We start from the raw sequence: 22,136 nt of genomic DNA, 5'->3' as shown, positions 1-22,136 counted from the left end.
AGCAAGGATCCCCATTCTTTACATACATAAAGAGTAGATTCTGATGAGCTGTTAATGAACCCTTGGCCGAGTAAAAAGGCATCAATTTTTGCATACCAAGCTCGGGGAGCTTGCTTCAAACCATACAAAGCCTTTTTCAGCTTGCATACCAAGTGTTCGGATCCCTCAATTGCAAAACCAATGGAATGTTGTACATACACTTCTTCTTGAAGTTCCCCATGTAAAAATGGTTTTAATATCAAGCTAATGCACTGTCCAACCATGGTGGGCAGCCAAAGCAACCATAGACTGAATGGTAGTCATACGGGATGTAGGGGCAAATGTCTCCTCATAGTCAATGCTTTTCTTTTGTGCATAGCCTTTGGCCAAAAGCTTGGCTTTATACTTCTCAATGGATCCATTTCAACTTATAGACCTACTTTGTACCAATAGCTTTCTTCCCAACAGGCAATGTTACTAAATCCCGTGTTTGATTCTTTATGATAGAATGAAATTCAGCTTGCATTGCTAGCATCCAATGCACACTTTGTTGTGCATTCTCTAAACATTCAGGCTCCTCATCATTAAGCGTATGTGCTGCCATAATAAACTCCATTGTATTAGCATGATCATGCAGATGAGCTTGTCTTCTAGTACAACCAGCAATAGGAGCATCCAAATGACTATCTTTCATAGTCTGCAAGTACCATCTAGACATCTGCCTAGCTTCCTGATTGTGTACAAGCTCCTATTGAATCTCAAATTCAGCATCTTGCTGAATATTCAGATTAGCCATAGGCTGAATTTCTGCATTGCTCAATGGAGCAGCTAGCTGAACATTATGTTCATTTATCGAAGCTCCAGCTGCATCACCAAAAGAAATGGGCAGCAGCCCTTCAAAGTCATCATTGGCAGCCTGATATGTATTAAAACCAAGAAGGGATATTTGATTTTTCATCAAAACCCATATCCCTACTAAGAAATACTTTCTTGGAAACTGGATCATACAGTCTATATCCTTCACTCTCATTGTTGTACCCTATAAAAATGCATTTAACAGCCTTGTTGTCCAACTTCTTTCTCAATACATTTGGAATATGAGCACACACAAAACACCCAAAAGTATGAAAATGGCCAATTGAAGGTTTCTAGTTGTTCCAAGCCTCAAAAGGCGTAACATTCTTTAATGCCTTGGTAGGGCATATGTTTAAAACATAGCAAGCACACATAACTGCTTCCATCCAAAAACCATGTGGCAAGCTCTTAGCTTTCAGTATCCATCTAGCCATCTCCATAAGTGACCAATTTTTCCTCTTTGCAATCCCATTCTACTGTGGAGTATATGCAGTAGTATACTGATGGACAGTGCCTTTTTGCTTTAAAAAATTATTTAGTATGGAAGACATGTATTCCCCCCCTTGGTTTGAATGGAGAGTCTTAATCTTGCAACAAGATTGATTTTCAGCAAGTGCAACAAAAGCCAAAAATGCATCATACATCTCAGACCTTTTCACCAATGAGTAGACCCAACAAAAACGAGTAAAGTCATGAAGGAAGGTGATGAAATAATAACAGCCACCCAATGACTTTGTCTGCACAGGTCCACATACATCCGAATATACAATCTGTAATCTAGCGGTTACCAGAATTTGTGCAGCAATGGAAGCATAGACATGTGCTGAAATAAACTGCTGACCTCAAGACAAAAGAAAATAATGAGAGAACGCAATACAGATGAGAACTCAGATGTATGCTCGGAAAATGGAATCCATATACCAAACATGAGACAATATAGAAGCAATCTGAGTTACCAGCTGTGGAGGCACTGGCACTTGCTCCCTCTCCCCAGAAACTGTTAAGTAATGAATGAACGTAGAGGAGGGAGGTTGACAATAAATAGGCAAAAAAAATGCCTAAAATATGATAGGTCGGCCAGCATTAAATGTTGGCCGACTAGCTGCAAATAATGGCAATCCACAATAAACAATGGTAAATAAAATGCCTAAATAATCTCTGATGCCAGCCACAAGTCCAGACTTAACCATGAGTTGACTAATCTGCTAACACCCTCTCTCAGATCATGGATGATCTGATACAATACAATATACAATGATAATGTTGCATCATAGTACACATAACAATGTCCATCAGAGTAGAACCATGGATACCCAAGTAGTGGGTGCGCAAGCCACCACCTAGGTGCCTGGGAGAGAACTTGATGTCGATGTCGAACGTACCAGCTCCTGAAGATAGAGAAGATCATAGCAGCTCTCAATGTCTGTCAACAATGCCTCTGATGTAGCATACGTGACCATTCTGTCACCAATGCTGCAGTGTAGAAATGACCATGGATTCCCTGTCTTTGGGTAGACCTTAAAGTGTCCCCTCATTTGAGCTCTAGACGAAAGCCATCCGATCTGGGTCAAGTAACCAGCCCATCATGAACTTGGATGTCAATCCTAGCTCTAGGAGTTGTACTTGCCAGACTTCGGGCGATGCGTCAGGGATGTCCCTCTCTGGATCCTGTGCATTTGTATAGAATTATAGATGAGGCGTGGCTGCCCCATCTCACCACCCTCTCACACTCCCTCTCTGACATTGGAGAGTTGTGAGGGGTGACCTCATCACCACCACTAGAAAGCAGCTGAGGAAGGGGCCACTAAGCCCTTCCCACGATCCGAAGAAGAGGATCCCTTCCGCACCTTGGACTTCGCCTTGGCCGGAGGATCAGAATCGAAATGTGAGGCAGAGGATGACTCGTCGGAGGAGTCCGCATCCCGCTTTGTCTTTTGCGCCTTTTTCTTCTTAGAAGCCACTAACTCTTTGCAGTTCTTCCTTAAATGACCTTTCTTGCCACAGTGGTAACAGTGGGCCTTCGACTTCTTCGTCTTCGAACCCCTCTCTGAAGCAACAAAAGCCTCATGGAAATCTCCATGTAGCGTATCATCATTGGATGTGCATGGAGGAGCCATTTGTAGAGGATTTAGAAAAGAAGTAGAGAAAAGAAGGTATTTGGAGAGGGAACACAGCCAAACCACGAGCACAGACTGCAAAAAACAAGAGTTCACATACAGTATGACCCAAAATCTGATTAAAATAAAACAAAAACTACTATAAAAAGTCAAGAAATCAGTCAAAAACTGCCAAAAACGGCTTGATAATGCAAGTACCCAGCCAAGAGGTGCTGCAGAAGCACCAAAACGCAAGCTGAAATTGATGTGTAGGCTGTACGGATGCTGATGGTAGCAAAAAACGCAGGCAAAATAGGTCGCCTGATTGGAGCAAAAGCTGCCTAATTAGCAAGAGGAAAAACAGTCCGGAAATCAGCAAGAAAGACACAGCAGAAACACAAATCCTGAAATGTGATACCATGTCAGAAGTGGTGCAGCAATGAAAGCATAATTATTTGCTGAAATAAATTGTTGAACACAAGACAAAAGAAAAGAATGAGAGAACATAAAATACAGATGAGAACTCGGATGTATGTTCGGGAAATGGAATCCATATACCAAACATGAGACAGTACAGAAGCAATGTGAGTCACCAGCTGTGGAGGCATTGGCACCTGCTCCCTCTTCCGAGAAACTATCAAGTGATGAATGAATGTTGAGGAGGGAGGCTGACAATAAATAGGCCAAAATAAATGCCTAAAATATAACAAGTTGGCCAACATTAAATGTTGGCCGACTGGCTATAAATAATGCCAATCCACAATAAACAATGGCAAATAAAATGTCTAAATAATCTCTGATGCCAGCCACAAGTCTAGACTCCACCATGAGTTGACTAATCTGCTAACAACGGTTGCCGTGGCAACAGCACGAGGAAATGAGGATCGATGCATTTCCCCCAAAATGCATCTCTCACAAATATGCTCAGGAGGTCTCTCCAAGGGAGATGAGCCATCTTGTATTTGTGTACGCTGCATAAGCATCAAACTGGTATAGTTGACATGTCCCATGCGAGCATGCCATAACTCTACCTGTGACATAGCAGGAGTAAGAGTAGATGCTAAATAGAGTGACTGATCAACCGAATAAGCATCTAACTCATAGAGTCTATGACATAATGTGCTAGTCAAAACCAAAGTCAAGAATTCTTTATTCCTAACCATACATTTGTCATGATCAAATGTTACTTGCATACCAAACTTTGCCAAAGAAGAAATGGGAAAAAAATTCTTCTTTATGCTGCTTGGCACATATAATGCATCTTGTAAATGGAGAGTAGAGCCATCAATGGCTGTCAAGACAATCTCCTCAATACCTCTAACATGGTAAGATGCATTGTTTGCACATTGCACAGACTTGCAATAGGAGATGCAATAACAAAGGAAAACAAATCCCTTTGGGATGTAGTGCACCTAGAAGCACCACTGTCAAAGAACTAAGTGCTAGCATTCTCAGTAGAGCTAAATGCTCTATCAACTCCCCAAGAAGAGTCATAATTGCAAGTGTAGAAATAGTAGTCACGGTCTACAACAAAAGACGCGGACTTAGTAGCAGTAAAAGGTGCATCAGAAACACATCCCTGACTCCTTCTTGTCCTTGGCTATGCGCTTCTTACATTCCATGATGTAATGACTTGGCTTTTTGCAATAGTGCCGCTTTCCCTTCTTGGCTTGCGTACCCCTTGTTTCTTGCTGCTTTGCGAAGTATCTGAACCTCGAGAACTCTGTGGAGCATTTTTAGATTGACTGCCCTTGCCCTTTTGCCTCACCATAAAAGCCTGTTCAACGATGATTACATCCACCCCATTGTTCTTTCTTGTTTGCCCTTCTTCTAGTAGCAAACTAACCAACTGAAGAAAAGTAAGTGGCTGCGGAGAAATTCTCATAGTGAGATTTAGGGCCATATGAAAGGCCAAATAAGAGGGCGGCAGTGAATTCAGAGTAGTAGAGATTAACTGTGCATCCGAATAATACTCATCTATATTCATTAGCTGCTCATGCAAGTCTTGAATTTTGTTAAGATAATCTTGCATGGAATCACCTTCATCCATCTTCACATTCTCAAACCCTTTCTTCAAGAAAGAGATGCGTGTCTCATTTTTTCTAGCAAACATGTGCTCAAGTGTCAGGCATGCTTCTCGTGAAGAAGCTGCAGACAATATGTGCGGGATTATAGAACGTTGAACTGCCAATGCAATCGATGACAATGCTTGAGCATCCCGTGTATCCCAAGCCTTTTGTGGCCAACCCTCGAGTTGTGCAAGTGCTACGAAAGCCATGCTGAAATCAAGCTCCAAGAGGAGATTCCTACACATATTGTGTAGGAGAGAAGGAGAGACTCAAGAAGGATCAAAAGATGCCAACTTTCACGTTATGTAAGTTGTATACCATGCAAGGAATCATGATCTTGTTCACAAGATCTACAAGTTAAGAACCAGTTTGTGTGTAATAGAGGAGCTTGCTCCTTGTCATTAATATAATTCCACATGGGAGGGGACTGGCCCACCTTCTAGTCCCTAGTGTGTTTTCAATCTCTCTATCTCTCTATTTAGAGTTGTATCAAATGGATGTAAAAATAAATTTCTTGCATGGTGACATTGATGAGGAAATCTACATGAAACAACCTGAGGGCTTTGTAGTTCTTGGAAAAGAGCAGATGATGTGTAAGCTGAAACGCAGCCTATATGCGCTGAAACAAGCACCACGGCAGTGGTACAAAAAGTTTGACACTTTTATGCTATCTCATGAGTTTACACGCAGCCATGCAGTTCATTGCTTGTACATGAAAAATGATACAGATGGCAGCCCCATCATACTTGTTTTGTATGTGGATGATATGTTACTAGCTGGGAAAAGAAAGACGAGCTTGGATGCTCTCAAAAATCAGCTGAAATCAGCTTTCTCCATGAAAGATTTGGGGAATGCAGAGCATATTTTGGGCATGAGGATTCGTAGAGATAGAATGCAGAAATTGATGTTTTTATCTCAAGAAAAGTACATTGGAAAGGTACTGGACAGATTTAACATGGCTGAAGCTAAGCCTTTTGGGATACCCTTACTCCTTATCTCAAGCTTAGCAAAGCCAACAGCTTGAAAGATGATGTGGAAGCAAATGCTATGAAGGGAGTTCCTTATGCATTAGCTTGTGGCTCTCTTATATATGCTATGGTTGCTACTCGTCTAGGCATTGCTCATGCAGTGGGAGTTGTTAGCAGGTTTATGTCAAATCCTGGCGAAGCACATTGGGAGGTTGTCAAGTGTATTCTTCGCTACCTTAAGGGTACACAAAGAAAAAGTATTTACTATGGGTAGGGTGCACTTAGTTTGCAGGGTTATTGTGATGCAGACATGGCAGGTGACTTGAACACTCGTAGGTCCACCAGCGGGTATGTCTTTACAGTTGCTGGTGGGGCTGTTTCGTGGTGTTCCAGGTTGCAGAATATTGTTGCATTGAGTATCATTGAAGCTGAATACATATCAGCTATTGAGGCTTCTAAGGAAGCTATATAGTTGAGCAGACTTGCAGATGATCTCGGCATGTCTATGGGTACTGCAGTTTTGGGATGTGATAGCCAGAGTGTTGTGTATCTGGCTAAGAATGCAATGTATCATTCACACACAAAGCATATGCTGTGTTAGCTGTAAACCAGGTAGCAACAATTGCTAGGGGCTAGACAGCTAGTGGAAGAGGGTTGATGGCCCAAATCTACAAGACAAGGATGGATTGAATGGTGGGCAACTAGTCTATTTATAGGTGCAGAAGGGTCCTCCCAAATTAGGGTTTTGCTTATGGGACGACAGAGAAACTCTCTAGGATTGCACATTGTTTAATGAAACTTTTGGTAGTTTACATGTTTTGGGGCTATTTTAAAGAGCTAATTAGTAAGTAATGCATTTTTAGCTGAATAGACTTATATTTATAGAGAGTCTTGTTGAGCCAGCCCTTCATGATAATCATTTTCTACCAAACATGAGATTTATGAAAAGCCCCAAATAGTATTGGCCTTAGCAACCAGCTAATGAATCAGCTAATGGTGATCTTGAATCATAAGATGATACACTTGGTTAGCGGACGCCTTTTCAAGAGCAAGCCATCGTGCAAGATCCCAATCCTGCTATAGGCGATCAAAATCAAGAGTAGGGAAAGCTTTCCTATGTTGGAATATCATTATAAGACAGTCCCACAAATCCCGATATTCTCGGGGGATCTAAGAAAGCCTCCTTGTAGTGCAGAAAGACATCAACCCATTGCAACTCACCAAAGTGGTATCAGAAATAGAAGATAAACCCTCGCGTGCCATAGGATTAAATTTAGGACGGTTCTCTTGTTTCTGATCCCATGGGAGTAGCTTTGATGCAGCCTTTGATACAATCAACCATGGTTGTCATGTATGAAAGGTACAATATGGTACAGTACGATAAAATACGGTACTAATTGGTACCTTAGGATTTTATAAGGTATGGTACAATATTAGTATGAAAAGAATAAAAACTTGGTTATTTTCGATTACAGATAATACACATGTTTAGAGCTAAAATAGCAATGTCACTTGAGTTAATAGGATGAATACATGAGGATAACAAGGCAAAACCTCATGTGCAAAATGCGTAATGCGCTACTAGAAGACAAATGGGAGTGTATATGTAATACATCATACAACGAAGCATAGTACAGGGTGGATGGACAAAGAGACTCTTCATTCTTTTGAGAGAGAGAGAGAGAGAGAGGGGGGGGAGGGGAGGAGCTTGAAATTGCATATTCATCTTGGAAGTAGGGAGAGAGAGAGAGGTTTGAAATTATGATTTGGGAGTTGGAAGATATCGTGTGGTTTAGTCTTCATAGGCCAAAAAATAACCAGTTTTTTGGTATGAATTGGTATATACTATAGATATGTACGGTACGAACTATATGGAACGAACGAGTACGTATTGCAACTATGTAACCAACCATTCCATTTGGAAAGGATTAGTCACCAAGTGATTCTTCGTAGGATGCCACTGCACCTTTCAAAGAATCAACTTCCATGAGCGTATTGATTGGGTCACCAAGAAAGAAGATGATGAGATAGGAGGCATGCATGCTTGTTTTTACTATTACCATGCTCCACACCTCGATTTTTTAGGAAGAAGCGAGCAATAAAAACCCAAGGGTGCTGATCAATGCATGTAGCACAAAAGAGATACCGACAAAGAGCAACCATGTGAGTTCTTGTTTTTAGAATAGCCCCACCACCCATACTTTCAGGGATGCAAACATGGCTCCAAGAGATCAAGAGATACTGGTGTGCAAACAGTGTTGGCCCAGGTGTGAAGTAATTGTGTGATTAATTTAATAGCAAATGAATGAGAATGAAAGAATTAATTGATGCATAAGAATACTTGATTATAAATTAAAGGTGATGTATTAATTAGTGAGAAAGAATACAATGCCCAAGGCATTCACAATGAATAATGCTACACTCATGTGCTAATGAGGCACAAAGTGTCTTTTTGTAATTAAAAAAACCCTAACGACCTAACCGTCATAGGAAACCCTAAGTGAAACCCTAACACTGGTGTCACTTAATGCCTAGGACACTAGGGGCAACAATTGTATTTAATGACAATTTAAATGCCTAGGAAGCCCGAATTATGGATCAAAGGGCATCAACGCATAGCGCATGAGATGGCCTACAAACTTCAAGTGAAAGAGAGAAAATAAATACTTGAATAATAATAAACCACTTATAGAAGAGATGTTGGCTACCTCAATGAACTTGAATAATATGAAGAATAATAATTTTCCCTTGCTATTTCCTTGCTTAGAAGAGAGAAAAATATTCTAAAAATAAGAATTTTCAGAAATAAAATAGTACTTGAACAAGGCAGCAATCAACAATATGCTGAACTTAGAGATTAAAGGCTGAGATGCTTCAGAATTGACCCAATAAATGCATCAGAATTTGAGAGAATTGACCCAATAAATGCGTCAAAATAAGAGAATTTTCTTCAACGTTGATGGAGATGGGCATGAAGAGTTTGGTAAAGGACATCTTCAAATGGCTGAGATGCTTCCATAATATGGAAAGCAGCAGAATTTGAGAGAATTCACCCAATAAATGTGTCAAAATAAGAGAATTTTCTTCAACGTCGATGGAGATGGCCATGGAGAGTCTGGTAAAGGACGTCTTCAATGCGTGGCAGCCAAAGAAAATTGAGCTCAAATAGTGAAAATCCCAAAATTTTGCTGGGAATTTGAAGAGGAATTCAAAGATTTTTGTGAAATTTTTACTCGAATGATGCGGAATGTTGTGCCCATTGATGAATTGAGCTTCAATGTCGATAAAAAAAATCCAAATCCTTGAAAAGGCCCAAAATTGGCAGAAAAATTAGAGGGTAGTTGAAGGTGTGCAGCAAAAATTTCCAAATTTGATGAAGATCAATGTTGAAAATCTGCAATTTGTGATGAATCCTTGGAGTTGATGAAAAGCCTCAAATTTTCTAGGCAAATTTGGGCTGAATTGGGAGATTTGAAAGGCCCCAAATTTTGATGAATTTGTGCTTAGGTATGGCAGCACACAGGAACAGGGCCTGGCTGGTTGAAAAAAGAGAGTGAAATAATATTTTTAAAAGAATGATCTTAATATATTGAGCTTGTCAGGGACAAGGCGGCAGCTTGCCATGTTGACGTGGTAGGTCGGTGATGAGGCACAGCGGCTGGCAGGCAGTGACGTGACAGATAGGTGGCACATAGATTGTTGGGTGATGGGGTGAAGGCAGCTGCAAATGATGTGGATGGTTTGATGTGATGGGTTAGTTGGCAGGATCAAGGCAGCGCAATGTGACAGCTGGTCAGCACAATGTGCAGGTGACGAGTTTCATGGTTGTAGGTATGTGACAGGATAGCAGGGCAAGACTGAGTGGGCAAAGGCTGATTAGCGTTGTGATATCAATGAGTGAGACAATACAATGCCCAAGGCGATCACAATGAATAATACCACACTTATGTGGTAATGAGGCATTAAGTGTCTTTTTATAATAAAATAAAACCCTAATGGCCTAATTGTCACAGGAAACCCTAACCCTAGTGTCACTTAGGGCCTAGGACACTAGGGGCGAAAGCTATATTTAATGACAGTTTAAATGCCTAGAGAGCCTGGATCATGAATCAAAGGTCATCAATAGGTAGCCCATGAGATGGCCTACAAAGGATCCTTTTTCCATAAGGTAAAACAAATGTGTTTAGTAAGGTTCTTCAAGGTAGATGCAATCTAATGTAAAAGTGGCAAAAATAAGTAAGTGTGGGTAGCATAATGGATTGTGCCACTTTAAGCCACACATGGAAAGGCCAAGGCTTGTGATTTCTAGTAAACAAATATGGCTTCCAATTTGTGGGAAATCCATTGTAGCAATTACTTTGTCTAAACATCAATACCCAAGGGATATCCTAAATGCTTTGCAACATTACCGCTGGGAATACCACACCTTGCTATTGTAAGGATTGTAGGTCCGAGTTAGTACCGCCAATGAGGGAGGACTCCACAACATGAATATCAAGATCGGTAGCATTTTTGAAAAGATTCCAAACGTCCAATGCTTTGTGAGGGTTCTCTCATTCCCGCTTTGAGAATCATAAAAGTGTCATCCGCTAATGATTGGCCAACAAAATGTTGGTCAAAAGGAAGAGAAAGAATAGTCAATTGTCTCGTGTTCACCAAGTAAAATAACACAGAGAAGACCGGATGGGTCGCCAAGCAAGGGGTTGAAAGGACAACCCTATTTGATAGAGTGCGCAAGAGTGAATGACTCAATGACCCCACCATCCAACATGACCTGGCGAAGAGGCATCTGTATTGATAGTGTATATCAAACGAGATGAGTGCGGACCAAAACTCATTATGTGCATAAGTTTTTCCACAAAAGATCAGTCCAAGTAATCAAAAATCCTTTCAAGCTCCAACTAAACCAGCATGACCTCCTACTTAAGAGTGCTAAGCTTAGTCAATGCCCATGTGAACATTCAACACATAAGGTAAGATATTCTTGCCCTTGATAAATCCATACTAATTAGGTCTCTCCTCTTTTTGGTAACAGGTTGATTAGGTCTCTCAAGAAGACCTCTCAATCAAGCACATTGTCGTACTCTAGAATGGGAATCGTGATTCATACATGAAGGCATCCCAAGTAGTCTAGTTATGCCAACAGCCTTAGAACTCTCTCTTTTTTTTTCGTGAAGATAATTGAATTAAGTAGAAAATATCTACATCAGACCATTAGGTCAGCAAAGAAAAAATACAACTAAAATTCTACCACAACTCTAACACAGAAATGTCACTTTGAAAGGACAGTTGGAGTGGAGGGAACAATATCAAGCCAGGGAGCAGCAATGTTAGGAAGAACTAGATTAGTTGAGACCATAGAGGAGATCTGCCATAACACTAAACCACGAACATGGGCCACATGACCATGGATATCCGAAACTGAATCAAAAATGAAGGCATTCCGAGTACGCCATATATGCCACAGGGCTGTCCATCCAAGGAAATGGAAAAGGCAAGCAAAATTTGAGTGCAAAGAGGACGAAGAAGTCATCTTTCCCAAAATTCAGGAACAAATTGATAGCGTGTGCTAAGTTGCCGTGCACCACACGGGAAACAAAACTCCAAATCTCTCTAGCAACAAGGAGCAAGAGACAAAGAGATGAAGCAATGTTTCATCACATGTAGTGCAGAATACACGACGACCAGCAGAGATTTTGCGGGCACACATCGCATCGCCAGTTGAAGACCCCCAATAAGCAGCCTCCACATCAACACTTTACCCTGATATGGAACCTTAGACTTCCAGAGCTGGATAAATCTTTCTTGCCACTTCTTTTTACTATCTCGAATCTGCCATAATTTATTTGCCTTTCCCGTGACCCATCTCTTGGCCTCCACCATTTGATGATAAATCTCTTTTGCAAGCACTATGTATAGAGAGTCATCCCTGGTCAGATATTGCAAAATATTTTATAGAAAAGACTGGAATTTCTCATGGTAGCATGGTTATTCATGCTTCTTGGTGGCATGTGCTTAATTCCACAAGACTTGTAAAGGTTTCCTAGTTCTTTCTCCTTTCTCATTTGATCACATCTTGGCAGGCGATGTTACATTTTGCAGTTTGGTGTCCTCGTGGTTCTTGTAAGGAGGAGAATTCGATGAAAGGTGAAGTGTTGGCTACTTCTAGGTTGTTGGATTGGCCTAATAAAGATTTGCACAGAGATAAGTTTAATTGGATGGCTCGTTTGGGGTTGTAGGCAGTCCTTGATGGTGTCATTCCTGGACAGGCCCGTCTTTATTCTTTTCAGCATATCTGTTGACACTTCCGGGTACCTTGAGGTAATCATGACATTTGGTCGTCTATACATGATAGGCTTTTGAGGTTTTTCCCTTTGCCAGTATTACAGCCATTGTCTCCCTGGCATGATTGGAAGTTTGTGATTGCTGATGATTTTAGAACTCTCTCTCTCTCTCTCTCTCTCTCTCTCTCGTGCGCGCACACATTTCTCTTAGCATTGCAGACATCTCTCTTGTAGCCTGAAATCTATAATGGCTGCTGCTTCTCAAGCTTGGTCTAGGCAAAATCCACCCAAGATTGGTCATGGTGGAAGTGAACAGTGGCACCCTGCCCATGTGAAGGAGCACGTTGATGGACTTGCAAGCTATGTTCTTATGGGTGGAGGAGTGAAGCTGATAGCACTCATTTTTTGGGAAGGGAAAGAGGTGCAGTTTTGCACACGATTGATGCATGAGAAGAGGTTAGAGCTTTAGGTGTGTGCTGTGGATGAGGATGCCTGGCTCAGTTGAGGCAAGGTGTGGCTGTTGATTCTGGCACATGCATTCCATGCCAAGCATTGGATACATCCCGATTGAGATCGACTACAGCTATGTCCGCATCCTCCCATGCCCAAAGCACATTGAAGACGGATGCCCCGTCATCTACTTCTAGTATACCTTGCATGCAACAACAGGGTACCCTTGAGGCATCAGGGGATCTGTAGGAGGCCGATTTGGCATGTATACTGTGAGGTGACCGGTGCAAAGTAGCATGCTGCCTAATAGATGTCTAGATATCTTTCCTCTGAGCAGACAGCCAGGGACCATGTATACAGTCCTTGTTTTTCTCCTGATTTCTTGTATAGGGATTTTGTACCTTCTTTTTTTGACCTTAGTGGGAATAGTGATTACCTTTGAGGTGCCATATAATGGGAATCTCTCTTCTTGATAAACTGTAATCCCTGTTGGATCCAGATATCTCCAAGCAGACAGCCAGGGACTATGTATACCTTCTTTGTTTTTCTCCTCATCTTTTCTGGAGGGACTTCATAACTTCTTTTTTAGCTTTGTGGCAATGGTTTTTACCTTTGAGGTGCCATATAATGGGAATTTCTCTTGTTGGAAGACAATAATCCCTGTTTGGATCCAGATGCTTATAAAGAGTGCCTTGTCATCTCATGGGACACCTGAACTACATGCCAAATAGTGCACATTAGCTAGCATCTAGCCAAGTTGGACACTTAGTGCCTTAAATAGGTTTAGACAAATCAATTTAAGTGTAAGTACCTTAAATAGGTTTAGACAGATGGATTTAAGTGTAAGCCCTACATGGTGATAGACAGTGTCTAAGGCCTACATGCTGGTATGTCCTTCTAAAGACCCAACTGGCTTTTAACAGAACAGAGATGCATATCTGTAAACATAAGAATACACTCATGGATCATAATTGCCGGCAATTAGCCAGAGTAGAAATTCATCAGGATATCTCTGATTTAGCAGCGTTATGGAGCACAACTCCTGTAATGCTGTTATGGCTAGGGTAGAATTTCATTAGGATATCTCTGATTTAGCAGCGTTATGGAGCACAACTCATGTAATACTCTTATGGCCTCCAAGTATTGGTGGCAGAAGACATTAGGGCATAGAGATAGGGAACGCCCGTTCCGGCACATAGGAACGGATTAACGCGTTCCGGGAGGTATGAGCCCAGGAAACGCTGGCGAACGTGCCCGTTCCTGCCTGTTCCGTGGCCGTTCCCTATTTGGAACGGCCGTTCCAGCAACATAATTAAAAAAAAAACGGGTCATCCGCTACTCCTGCCGTTCCGGCAACATAATTAAAAAAAAAAACGGTTCACCCGCTACTCCTGCGCCTGCTCCCGTCCACCTGTTGCCCGCTTGTGTTGCGACTCGCCTGGTCTTGTCGCCAGCCTGTGCCGCTTCTCCCGGCTTGTGCCGCTTCTCCTGCCTGTTGCCCGCCTACTCCCGCATCTCCTCGCCTGTCGCCCACTGCTATGCCTCCCACTTCACTCGCCTACTCCGCCTGCCACACCTACCTCGCGTGGGCCGTGCCGACTCTTGCCCGCCTGCCTCTCCCACCTCTCCCACCTGCCTCTCCCGCCTCTCCCACCTGCCTCTTCTGCCTACCTCGCGTGCGGCCCACCTCTCTTACTTGCTTGGCCTGACTCCCACCCGCGATTGCGATTAGGTGAGGTCCGAGGAATCTTGATTCTCGACGCTCGTGTTGAAATTTTGGCTGAAATTTCTGCAATTTCATTGAACTTTGACACACGGATGTTGAAATTTTGGCTGCAAACTTCTGCAATTTTATTGAACTTTATTGATTATTTGTCACTTTTATATAGATGGCAGCATTGACATCTATGGGATCTTCATCATCCTCAACAGGTACTTCGTCAACAACTGGACAAAGTCGAAGCACTACTTGGTCATGGTGGGATGAGGTAGATGCAGGGGTGCCATTGAGAGGTGGAGGGGCTCGCTCTTGGAAATGCAAACTTTGCTCTTATGCTCACACTAGTGGGGCTGATAAAGTGAGAGCCCATCTTCTACATGAGGAGGGGAAAGAGGTGCGTTTTTGCACCAATGTATCAATTGAGAAAAGGCAGGAGTTACTTGACCACATAGCCACTTCTATGGGGAATTCACATGCTAGGAGGATGCCAAATATAGCAGTGGATCCAACAACATGGACTCCAAGGCTAGCAGGGCATGGTGCTTCATGCAGAAGACCACCAGGATTAGTGGCTACGCAGCCTTCTCGTGGGCCATCAATGGCAGCAAGTCGTGGTGTTAAACAGAGTTCATTGCACACTTCATGGGAACCAAAGAAAAAAGAGGAAACAGATGCAACAGTGGCACACTTTTTTTACCATGACCATATTGCATTCAAATCAGCTAGGTCACCTTATTTTTTAAATATGGTGACAAAGATTGCAGAGTATGGACCCACATATAAGCCCCCTTCATGAGAAACTATCAGGACTACATTGCTTCAGAAGGAGAAAGCAGCCATAGAGATTGCAACAGCAAATATTCGCAATCAATGGGCAAGAAATGGAGTGACATTGATAGCAGATGGTGGAGTGACATACACTATAGGTCCATACATGGTGTTGTCACATATTCTCGTGGGGATGTATACTTCATTGGTAGTCATGATGCTTTAGAGACTGGAAAGAGTGCAGATGTATTGGTATCCGAGTGGTGTGAGGCAGTGTAAGCTGTTGGAGCAGAAAATGTAGTGCAGTTTGTGGCAGATGGTGAACCTACAAACAGGGCAGCAGGAAACATTTTAATGGCAATGTATCCACATATCACCTTTAGTCCATGCATGGCGCATTGCTTGAATAACTTGTTGAAAGATATTGGGGACTTGCCATGGATTGCATCTCTTGTTGCAAAAGGCAACAAGATTATCACATTTATATGTAATCATCAGTACTTGCATGCTGAGTTTCGCAAGAGAAGTGACAAAGAACTTCTTAAATACTCGGATACACGATTTGCATATAACTTTCTTATGCTTGGTTGATTGCACTATTGCAAAGGTGCAATTAGGGAGCTATTTGCTAGTGATGAGTATGAAAATTGGACTGGAGCTGCTACTGCTATTGTTGTGTTATGTAATGCATATGTCTCTGATAGAGATTTTTGGGATGAGGTGAATCGCACCAACCAAATGGTTATGCACATGTTGAGACTTGCAGATGGCATGGATCCATGCATTGGGAAGATCTATGAAGGTATGGATTTCATGACTGAGAGGTTGGAGAGTTTGGAACCAAATACAGATAGGTATGAGTAGATCAAGGAGTTATGCATCAGCAGATGTAATGAGTATGACTCTCCTATGCATGCTGCATCATATGTGCTTGATCCTGAGTTTCAAGAAAAGATGCAAGAAAGAGACCTTGAGGTGGTCAAGGCTTGGAACACATTGCTTGCAAGGCTTTATCCTAGCCGTGAAATGCAACACAAAATTAAAAATCAGCTCTCTGTATATCGGCAAATATTAGGGATGTTTGGTACAAAGGATGCACTAGAGGACATGACAAATATCGGGGCTGCTTTATGGTGGGAGGACTACGGGGCAGAAGCTCCAGAGTTGCAGAGTTTGGCCATTTGTATTCTTAGCCAAACAATTAGCTCTTCTTGTTTAGAGCAACTATGGAGCTCATTCAATCACATTCACTCAAAGAAGAGAAATCGTCTTGGTACAATGAAGACGAATGACCTAGTTTATGTGAGCTCCAATCTTCGCTTGCTAGCTCGTACATCAGTTGCAAAGGTTGATTCTTTTATACATTGGGAAAAAGATGACGATAATGATAATGATGATGATGATAGTGATGGTGATGGTGATGGTGATGGGCAGGATGTTGTTCAGCAGGATGAGCATTCAGGCACAGTGGAGCCATCTTCCATGAATCAGAGCACTTAGTAGCCAGCCTTTTGGAACTTTAGAGTATTGACTTGGAAATTGAAGCTCTTGTAACTTGGATCTTTATTGTTTAGGATTTAAAGTCTAGTGTATATTTTGTGTTTTGCACACTTGTTGCTAGTTGGACTTATGCAACATTGTTGATTACAATATTGAATTATGAATGCGACAATCCATTGCTGGTTACAATGTTTTGAATCTTTATTATTATTGAAACTTGATTATTATGTCTCTAGAGTCTAATTTCACGAATTATGGTTGATATGATCTCTCTCTCTAGATTCTAAGACAAGTGTTGACTCTCTCTCTCTCTCTCTCTCTCTCTCTCTCTCTCTCTACACACACACACACACACACACACACACACACACACACACCCCGTTCCCTCCGTTTGCGGTCCCCTCACTTTGGGTGTTCCCCCCGTTCCAGGGGATCCCGTTCCTGTTCCCCGTTCCTGGTAACTATGCATTAGGGTTACTATGTCAGTGATCTCTCTGGTGCATAAGAGTTGATTTGGAACTGATTTTGTAAGGATGTCAAACTCTGCCCCATGTGAGCTGTTCCAGCTAGTGGCTGTCCCCCTGTGCTACTTCTTTTGGTTTAGGGTTTGAAGGCAGGGAGGGACTTTTGTGTGTGTATGGCCCGGAGGGGGAAAAGGGGGGGGGGTAATGATGGATGATGCAACACATCCTAACTTAATTCATGTTTTTGTCTTGCTTCCAGGTTTTGGACACCTTTCCAACACCAATTGCCAACGATTCCATATTGACAGTTGAAGATTTTCAGCAAGAGTTTACTTGTAGCATTCAAATAAAGCACAGGTTTGTCAAAAACTTCTCTGTTGGCTCTCTCTATTTGGTCTGCAAATTGTTTTATGGGGGTATTAGCAAGTGAAGTAAGACTGAGCTATTCATCATTCTATTCAGGCATACCATAAATTATAGTAAGTGCCTTGAAAGAGCAATGTGTTCCTGCATGCCTCGAGAAAAGTCTGGTCTATTTTAAACCTTTGACTCCTTTTATTTAGAGATCTATTTCTTGTGCTTCTCTGTTTGTAACATGTCCTCTTGTAGAGCCAAACATAGTATTGTGTGACTGCATTTGGAAGTTTAGGGTTCTTTTAGCCATTGCAGCATTTACTTTTCCAACGAAGATTTGTGCTCACTGGTTTCCAAATGTAAAGGTGTTCCAAGTCTCATGTATGGATATGCTTGGACTTCTGGAAACATCTTTTTGTATTGAAGTGTTTTTATTATGAGCTCAAACTTCCCGTGTGTTTCAATTACCTTGTGTTTTTCGTGATATGCCAAACCACAGTGCGGTCAAGGTTGCTTTTTGGAAGTCACTCATAGCAGCTGATACGCAACAGCAAGCTCTTGTTTTTTGTCAACACATAAAAGTGCAATAAATATGAAGCTACATCTATGTAACACACTTGTGGATAGGTCAAATAACATCAGTAGCTACTGTTTTAATTTGCCAGGGACACATTCGATGAAGAGAAAGAGCCGGATGGTATGGTGCTGTCTGGTGAGGTTCCACCTGGAGGTGCACAGGATCAGAGTACATTAACCGAGCCGACTACTGATGATGGCCCTGTTGAAACAGAGGAGGAGGAGGATGACGGGCTTGTGATGATTGATGATGTGAGAGTTGGTACGAAGAGGAAGTCACTAGAAGATGTTGATAAAGACGTAGTTATACCCATGGAGAAAAGGCAGAAAACTGAAGCTAGCTAGCTCCTCCGATGGAAATTCCTGGACCCTGTCTACCCCCCCCCTTCTTAATAGTCACAGGGATTGCTCGGGGGGTGAAAGCTCAAGCTCAACAACACAACGATAGTTTGATGCATTGTGCTACAGATGATGATGCTACTGTCATTGTTTAAGGTCAGCAGTGTGATGAATATACGGGCTTTTGTACAATAGTTATACTAGCTGGGCCATTTTTTGTAACCAACACACCCTGGTGGGTGAACTAGGAGATGCCATTTACCTACAACATCAGTATGAGCCCAAAATGTTCTATAAACCACACAGCCGTACTTGGGCTCGTTTCTTCTAATTTATCCCTTCACAGAGAAGGAAGGTACTAGTCATCGTGCATAGGATTTTGATGGCTGCTGCACCATGTTTGTATGTGGTATCTCCTGGATTGCACACCGAGAACGGCCCTACAAAAGTTCGTTTCCAAAAGGAATCGACTTCCCTTACATGCTGGAAAGTGCTGCTCGCAACATGTTTTCTGAAGTTTTAGACTCGATTTGCGTCTTTGGGTACGATTGGTTGGGTATGATGCTCGCACACACACACACACACACCTCGATGTGCTACGGTCCTCCACTTTGCTCTGCTTCAAAGAAAGGATGCTCTTTCTCTCATCTGAACCTTATGATGAATTCTTATTTCAATCTTTTATGTGACCATGGGGTGGCTCAGGACCCAGCCACAACATATCATAGACTTTATCATTGCAACACTTGACAAAATCAAGAACAACTTGTTTAGTACTATTGAGTCTTATAGTTTAGATGAAGGTGCTTTTACTGGTCAAGACGAAATAGTTAGGAGTACAACACATTGATGAACACAACTTTGGATAGATGAATTTATTGTGATGAAGCTATGGAACAGAAATTACTCCGAAGATCTTCCGAAGTTCAATTTCTTGTTATAGTCATTCATTGCTATGTTGTGAAGCTATAAAAATGCACAACTCCACAAAAAATAAAGTGGGCTTCCTCCAAAATATAAATTTCCATCATATTTGGACTTAGTGTGAACAATTGTTGTCTCGAAATTGATGTGGATAAACCTCTTATAGTCCTTAGTCACATATTTACTTGGGAGTCTTTGGGAAATTCCAAAGTTGTCACTTCATATATTACTATGCATATTTGCATTTATGAAAGAGGCAAGTTGTAGGGGAGCAAAGAATGTAATGCGTCCAGAATTTTTTGATTTTACTCTTCCCAAGTTTTCAATTAATCCAAAACACGCTGAAGTACAAGTTTTTGAACCTTCAAGGAGGAAATGCATATGAATATCTTGATATAACCCCACAGTAAGTAACAAACAAAAAACGATGTAATCGTGAAGCTATTGCTATAAAGGTTTAGGACAAAAAGACTGGTGGAAGTTGCATGATATGATGTGTGTAACGTGTATATTAATAATATACAAGCATAACCAAATCCTTGAAGCCTCTAGAGGTTATAAGATATTTGTACTCGTGTCAAATGGGCTCTTCACATTTGTGTGTGATCATACACATAGCAACTTTGCATATTTTGTCGGCGGGGCATGTGTGCTACTATTGAAATGTCTCCTATTTGGTCCTATACTACAAAGGAACTATGTGCACAACAACTAGTGATGACATCACTATCTAACGTGGGGCTATGAATCATACTCTAGGAGATGGTTGTGATACATTGCAGCTTAGCTTGGTGCTCCTACAAATTGAGATCATTTTGTTTAGATACATAGACATCAAGGTTAGTTATAGCTCAAGATATCTCATGTTGGGCAAGATCATACAATACACTAGAGCATTATTCAATTGCTTATCCATCTCTACTTTAGTGTTGTTGAATAGGAGCGAAATTGAGTTGGATCTACAAGAGATGGAAGAAGAAAGAGGGGAAGGGGCATGTTGTTTGTGTGAAAGCATGTGAATAACAACCATATGGAAGAGAGAAGAGAAGGAGCGTGTTGTTTGTGTGGAAGCACTTGGAAATAGGCAACCTCTTGTGTCGAAGGAGACATTCCTACCCAAAAAAGATGAATAGGGTAGGCCTTAGGGCTTACTACATAGACAATAAGGTCGTTCCATAGTTGCAAGGTTTTTCCATATTTTCATTAATCACACGAGACTTCCACTTTTTCGTGCATTGCCTTCGCCTTTTGTGAACAAGAATAAGCTAGTCCTAAAAGTTATTTCTTTTGTTTGTTGCCATTTGAACCCACCCTTAGTGAATGAGTAATGGGGTTAGTCATTATACTAATAGAGTGTTTCACTTTGCTACACTTGTGAACACATATACATCATGATTAGAGTAGGCATGAGTATAGTGAGCACTGGTAACTCATCAAGCTTTGGACTAGGGCACGAACATTTGAGTGCCATGGGTTTGTTGGGTCCCACCAATGACTACTTTGATGTAGAGAAAAGCTTTGCCATCAATAGGTTAGGCTCTTAAACAGTAATCCAGGTAATTGACTTCTCCTTAACTTGTCACCACTCTAAGGTTTTGTGACCAACTCGGTTTACTCAATCAAAACATGAGGTTCGTAAATGACATGCACACACACTGGGGTTATAACTACATATCCCCCCCCCCCCCCCCCCCTTCAACCTTGAACCCATTATCACACAATGGGTCTTAGATCATTGGATACTCCTTGGGGCATATTACCATGTTTGGGTATTGAGTGACTACATTATTGCATAACCCCATTGGGCTCTCAAGACTCTTTCCCATGGGGTCATTTTAAGACCCTCAAGAGTTTGGATCAGGGGCCATCGGTGTAGTTGAAGATATGATGCAATCTAGACGACTGTTTCTTGACTCAAAGTAAAATCATCCCAAATAAGTAATAGGTCCTAGGAAACCATCATGATTCGATGGACCCCTAAACTTGACCATAAAAGTAAACTTTGATGGCTAGTAAAGTAGACACTGAGATTTCTACATGTGGGATGGGGCCTTGCTCAAGGGTTATGTGTTTACTAAGGGCACACTTTATATGCTATAAAATGGTGCTTGCCATGTTTCTTTCACTACATTAATCAGGTGTGAGATCTCAAAGAGGAAGCAAATGCTCCAAATAAGTGTCATAGTCTAAGAATGCTTGTAGTAGTCCAAAGACGATTATCTTGTATTTTCCTAACATTCACAATCCTTATGGTCAAACATCAATTTGAGCAAATATGAGCATGCAAAAATAGGTGGAGGGAGAAGGATTAAGCATGAAATCAAACATGGGTTTAATTAGGTGTGAGATCTCAAAGAGGAAGAAAAAGAGCCCAAGATGAAGCAAATGCTCCAAATAAGTGTCATAGTCTAAGAATGCTTGTAGTAGATCTAAGATGATTATATTGTCGTTTACTAACATTCACAATTGTTATGGTCAAGCATCAATTTGAGAAAAATATGAGCATGGAAAAATAGCTGGAGGGAGAAGGATTAAGCATCAACTCAAACATGGGGTTGAGCAGGACAAAAAGCAAACAGAGGAGGCCCTATAGGGATATCATAAAAATAGATCAAAGAAAAAGTTACCAAAGAAAAGTTGGGATATCTAGGGATCAAAAAAAGAAAAACACAAAGTTGAGCTCTCCCAAAGCCTCAACAACAAGGAAAAAGCAAAGTTAGGGCCATATTTTAATTAGCACTTAGGAGTTTTTTTTTTTTTGAATGAGGGAGGAAATCAACATGAACTTCA

The 22,136-nt window shown here is 41.5% G+C and overlaps 1 protein-coding gene across 2 annotated transcripts in view; it reads left to right on the top strand.

Annotated features, from left to right (window-relative positions):
• SAE2 (SUMO-activating enzyme 2) overlaps nt 1–19,418 on the top strand; it is a 56,149-nt gene extending 36,731 nt beyond the window's left edge. The window contains exons 10-11 of one of the 2 annotated variants that reach the window (XM_087680391.1): nt 17,413–17,510; nt 18,173–19,418. In XM_087680391.1, the coding sequence (XP_087536517.1) occupies nt 17,413–17,510; nt 18,173–18,428 (354 nt within the window). In that variant the 3' untranslated portion in view covers nt 18,429–19,418. The remainder of the gene's footprint in view (nt 1–17,412; nt 17,511–18,172) is intronic. The other variant, XM_087680390.1, reaches the window with a different exon arrangement.
• The last annotated feature ends 2,718 nt before the right edge of the window (nt 19,419–22,136 follow it).

Source organism: Lygodium microphyllum, chromosome 6, assembly GCF_053477565.2.
Source record: "Lygodium microphyllum isolate KBCC chromosome 6, Lygodium_microphyllum_v1.1.10, whole genome shotgun sequence".
NCBI lineage: Eukaryota > Viridiplantae > Streptophyta > Polypodiopsida > Schizaeales > Lygodiaceae > Lygodium > Lygodium microphyllum.
Note: the sequence above shows the minus strand (reverse complement) of the source record. Positions and strands in the feature narration are given on the sequence as shown.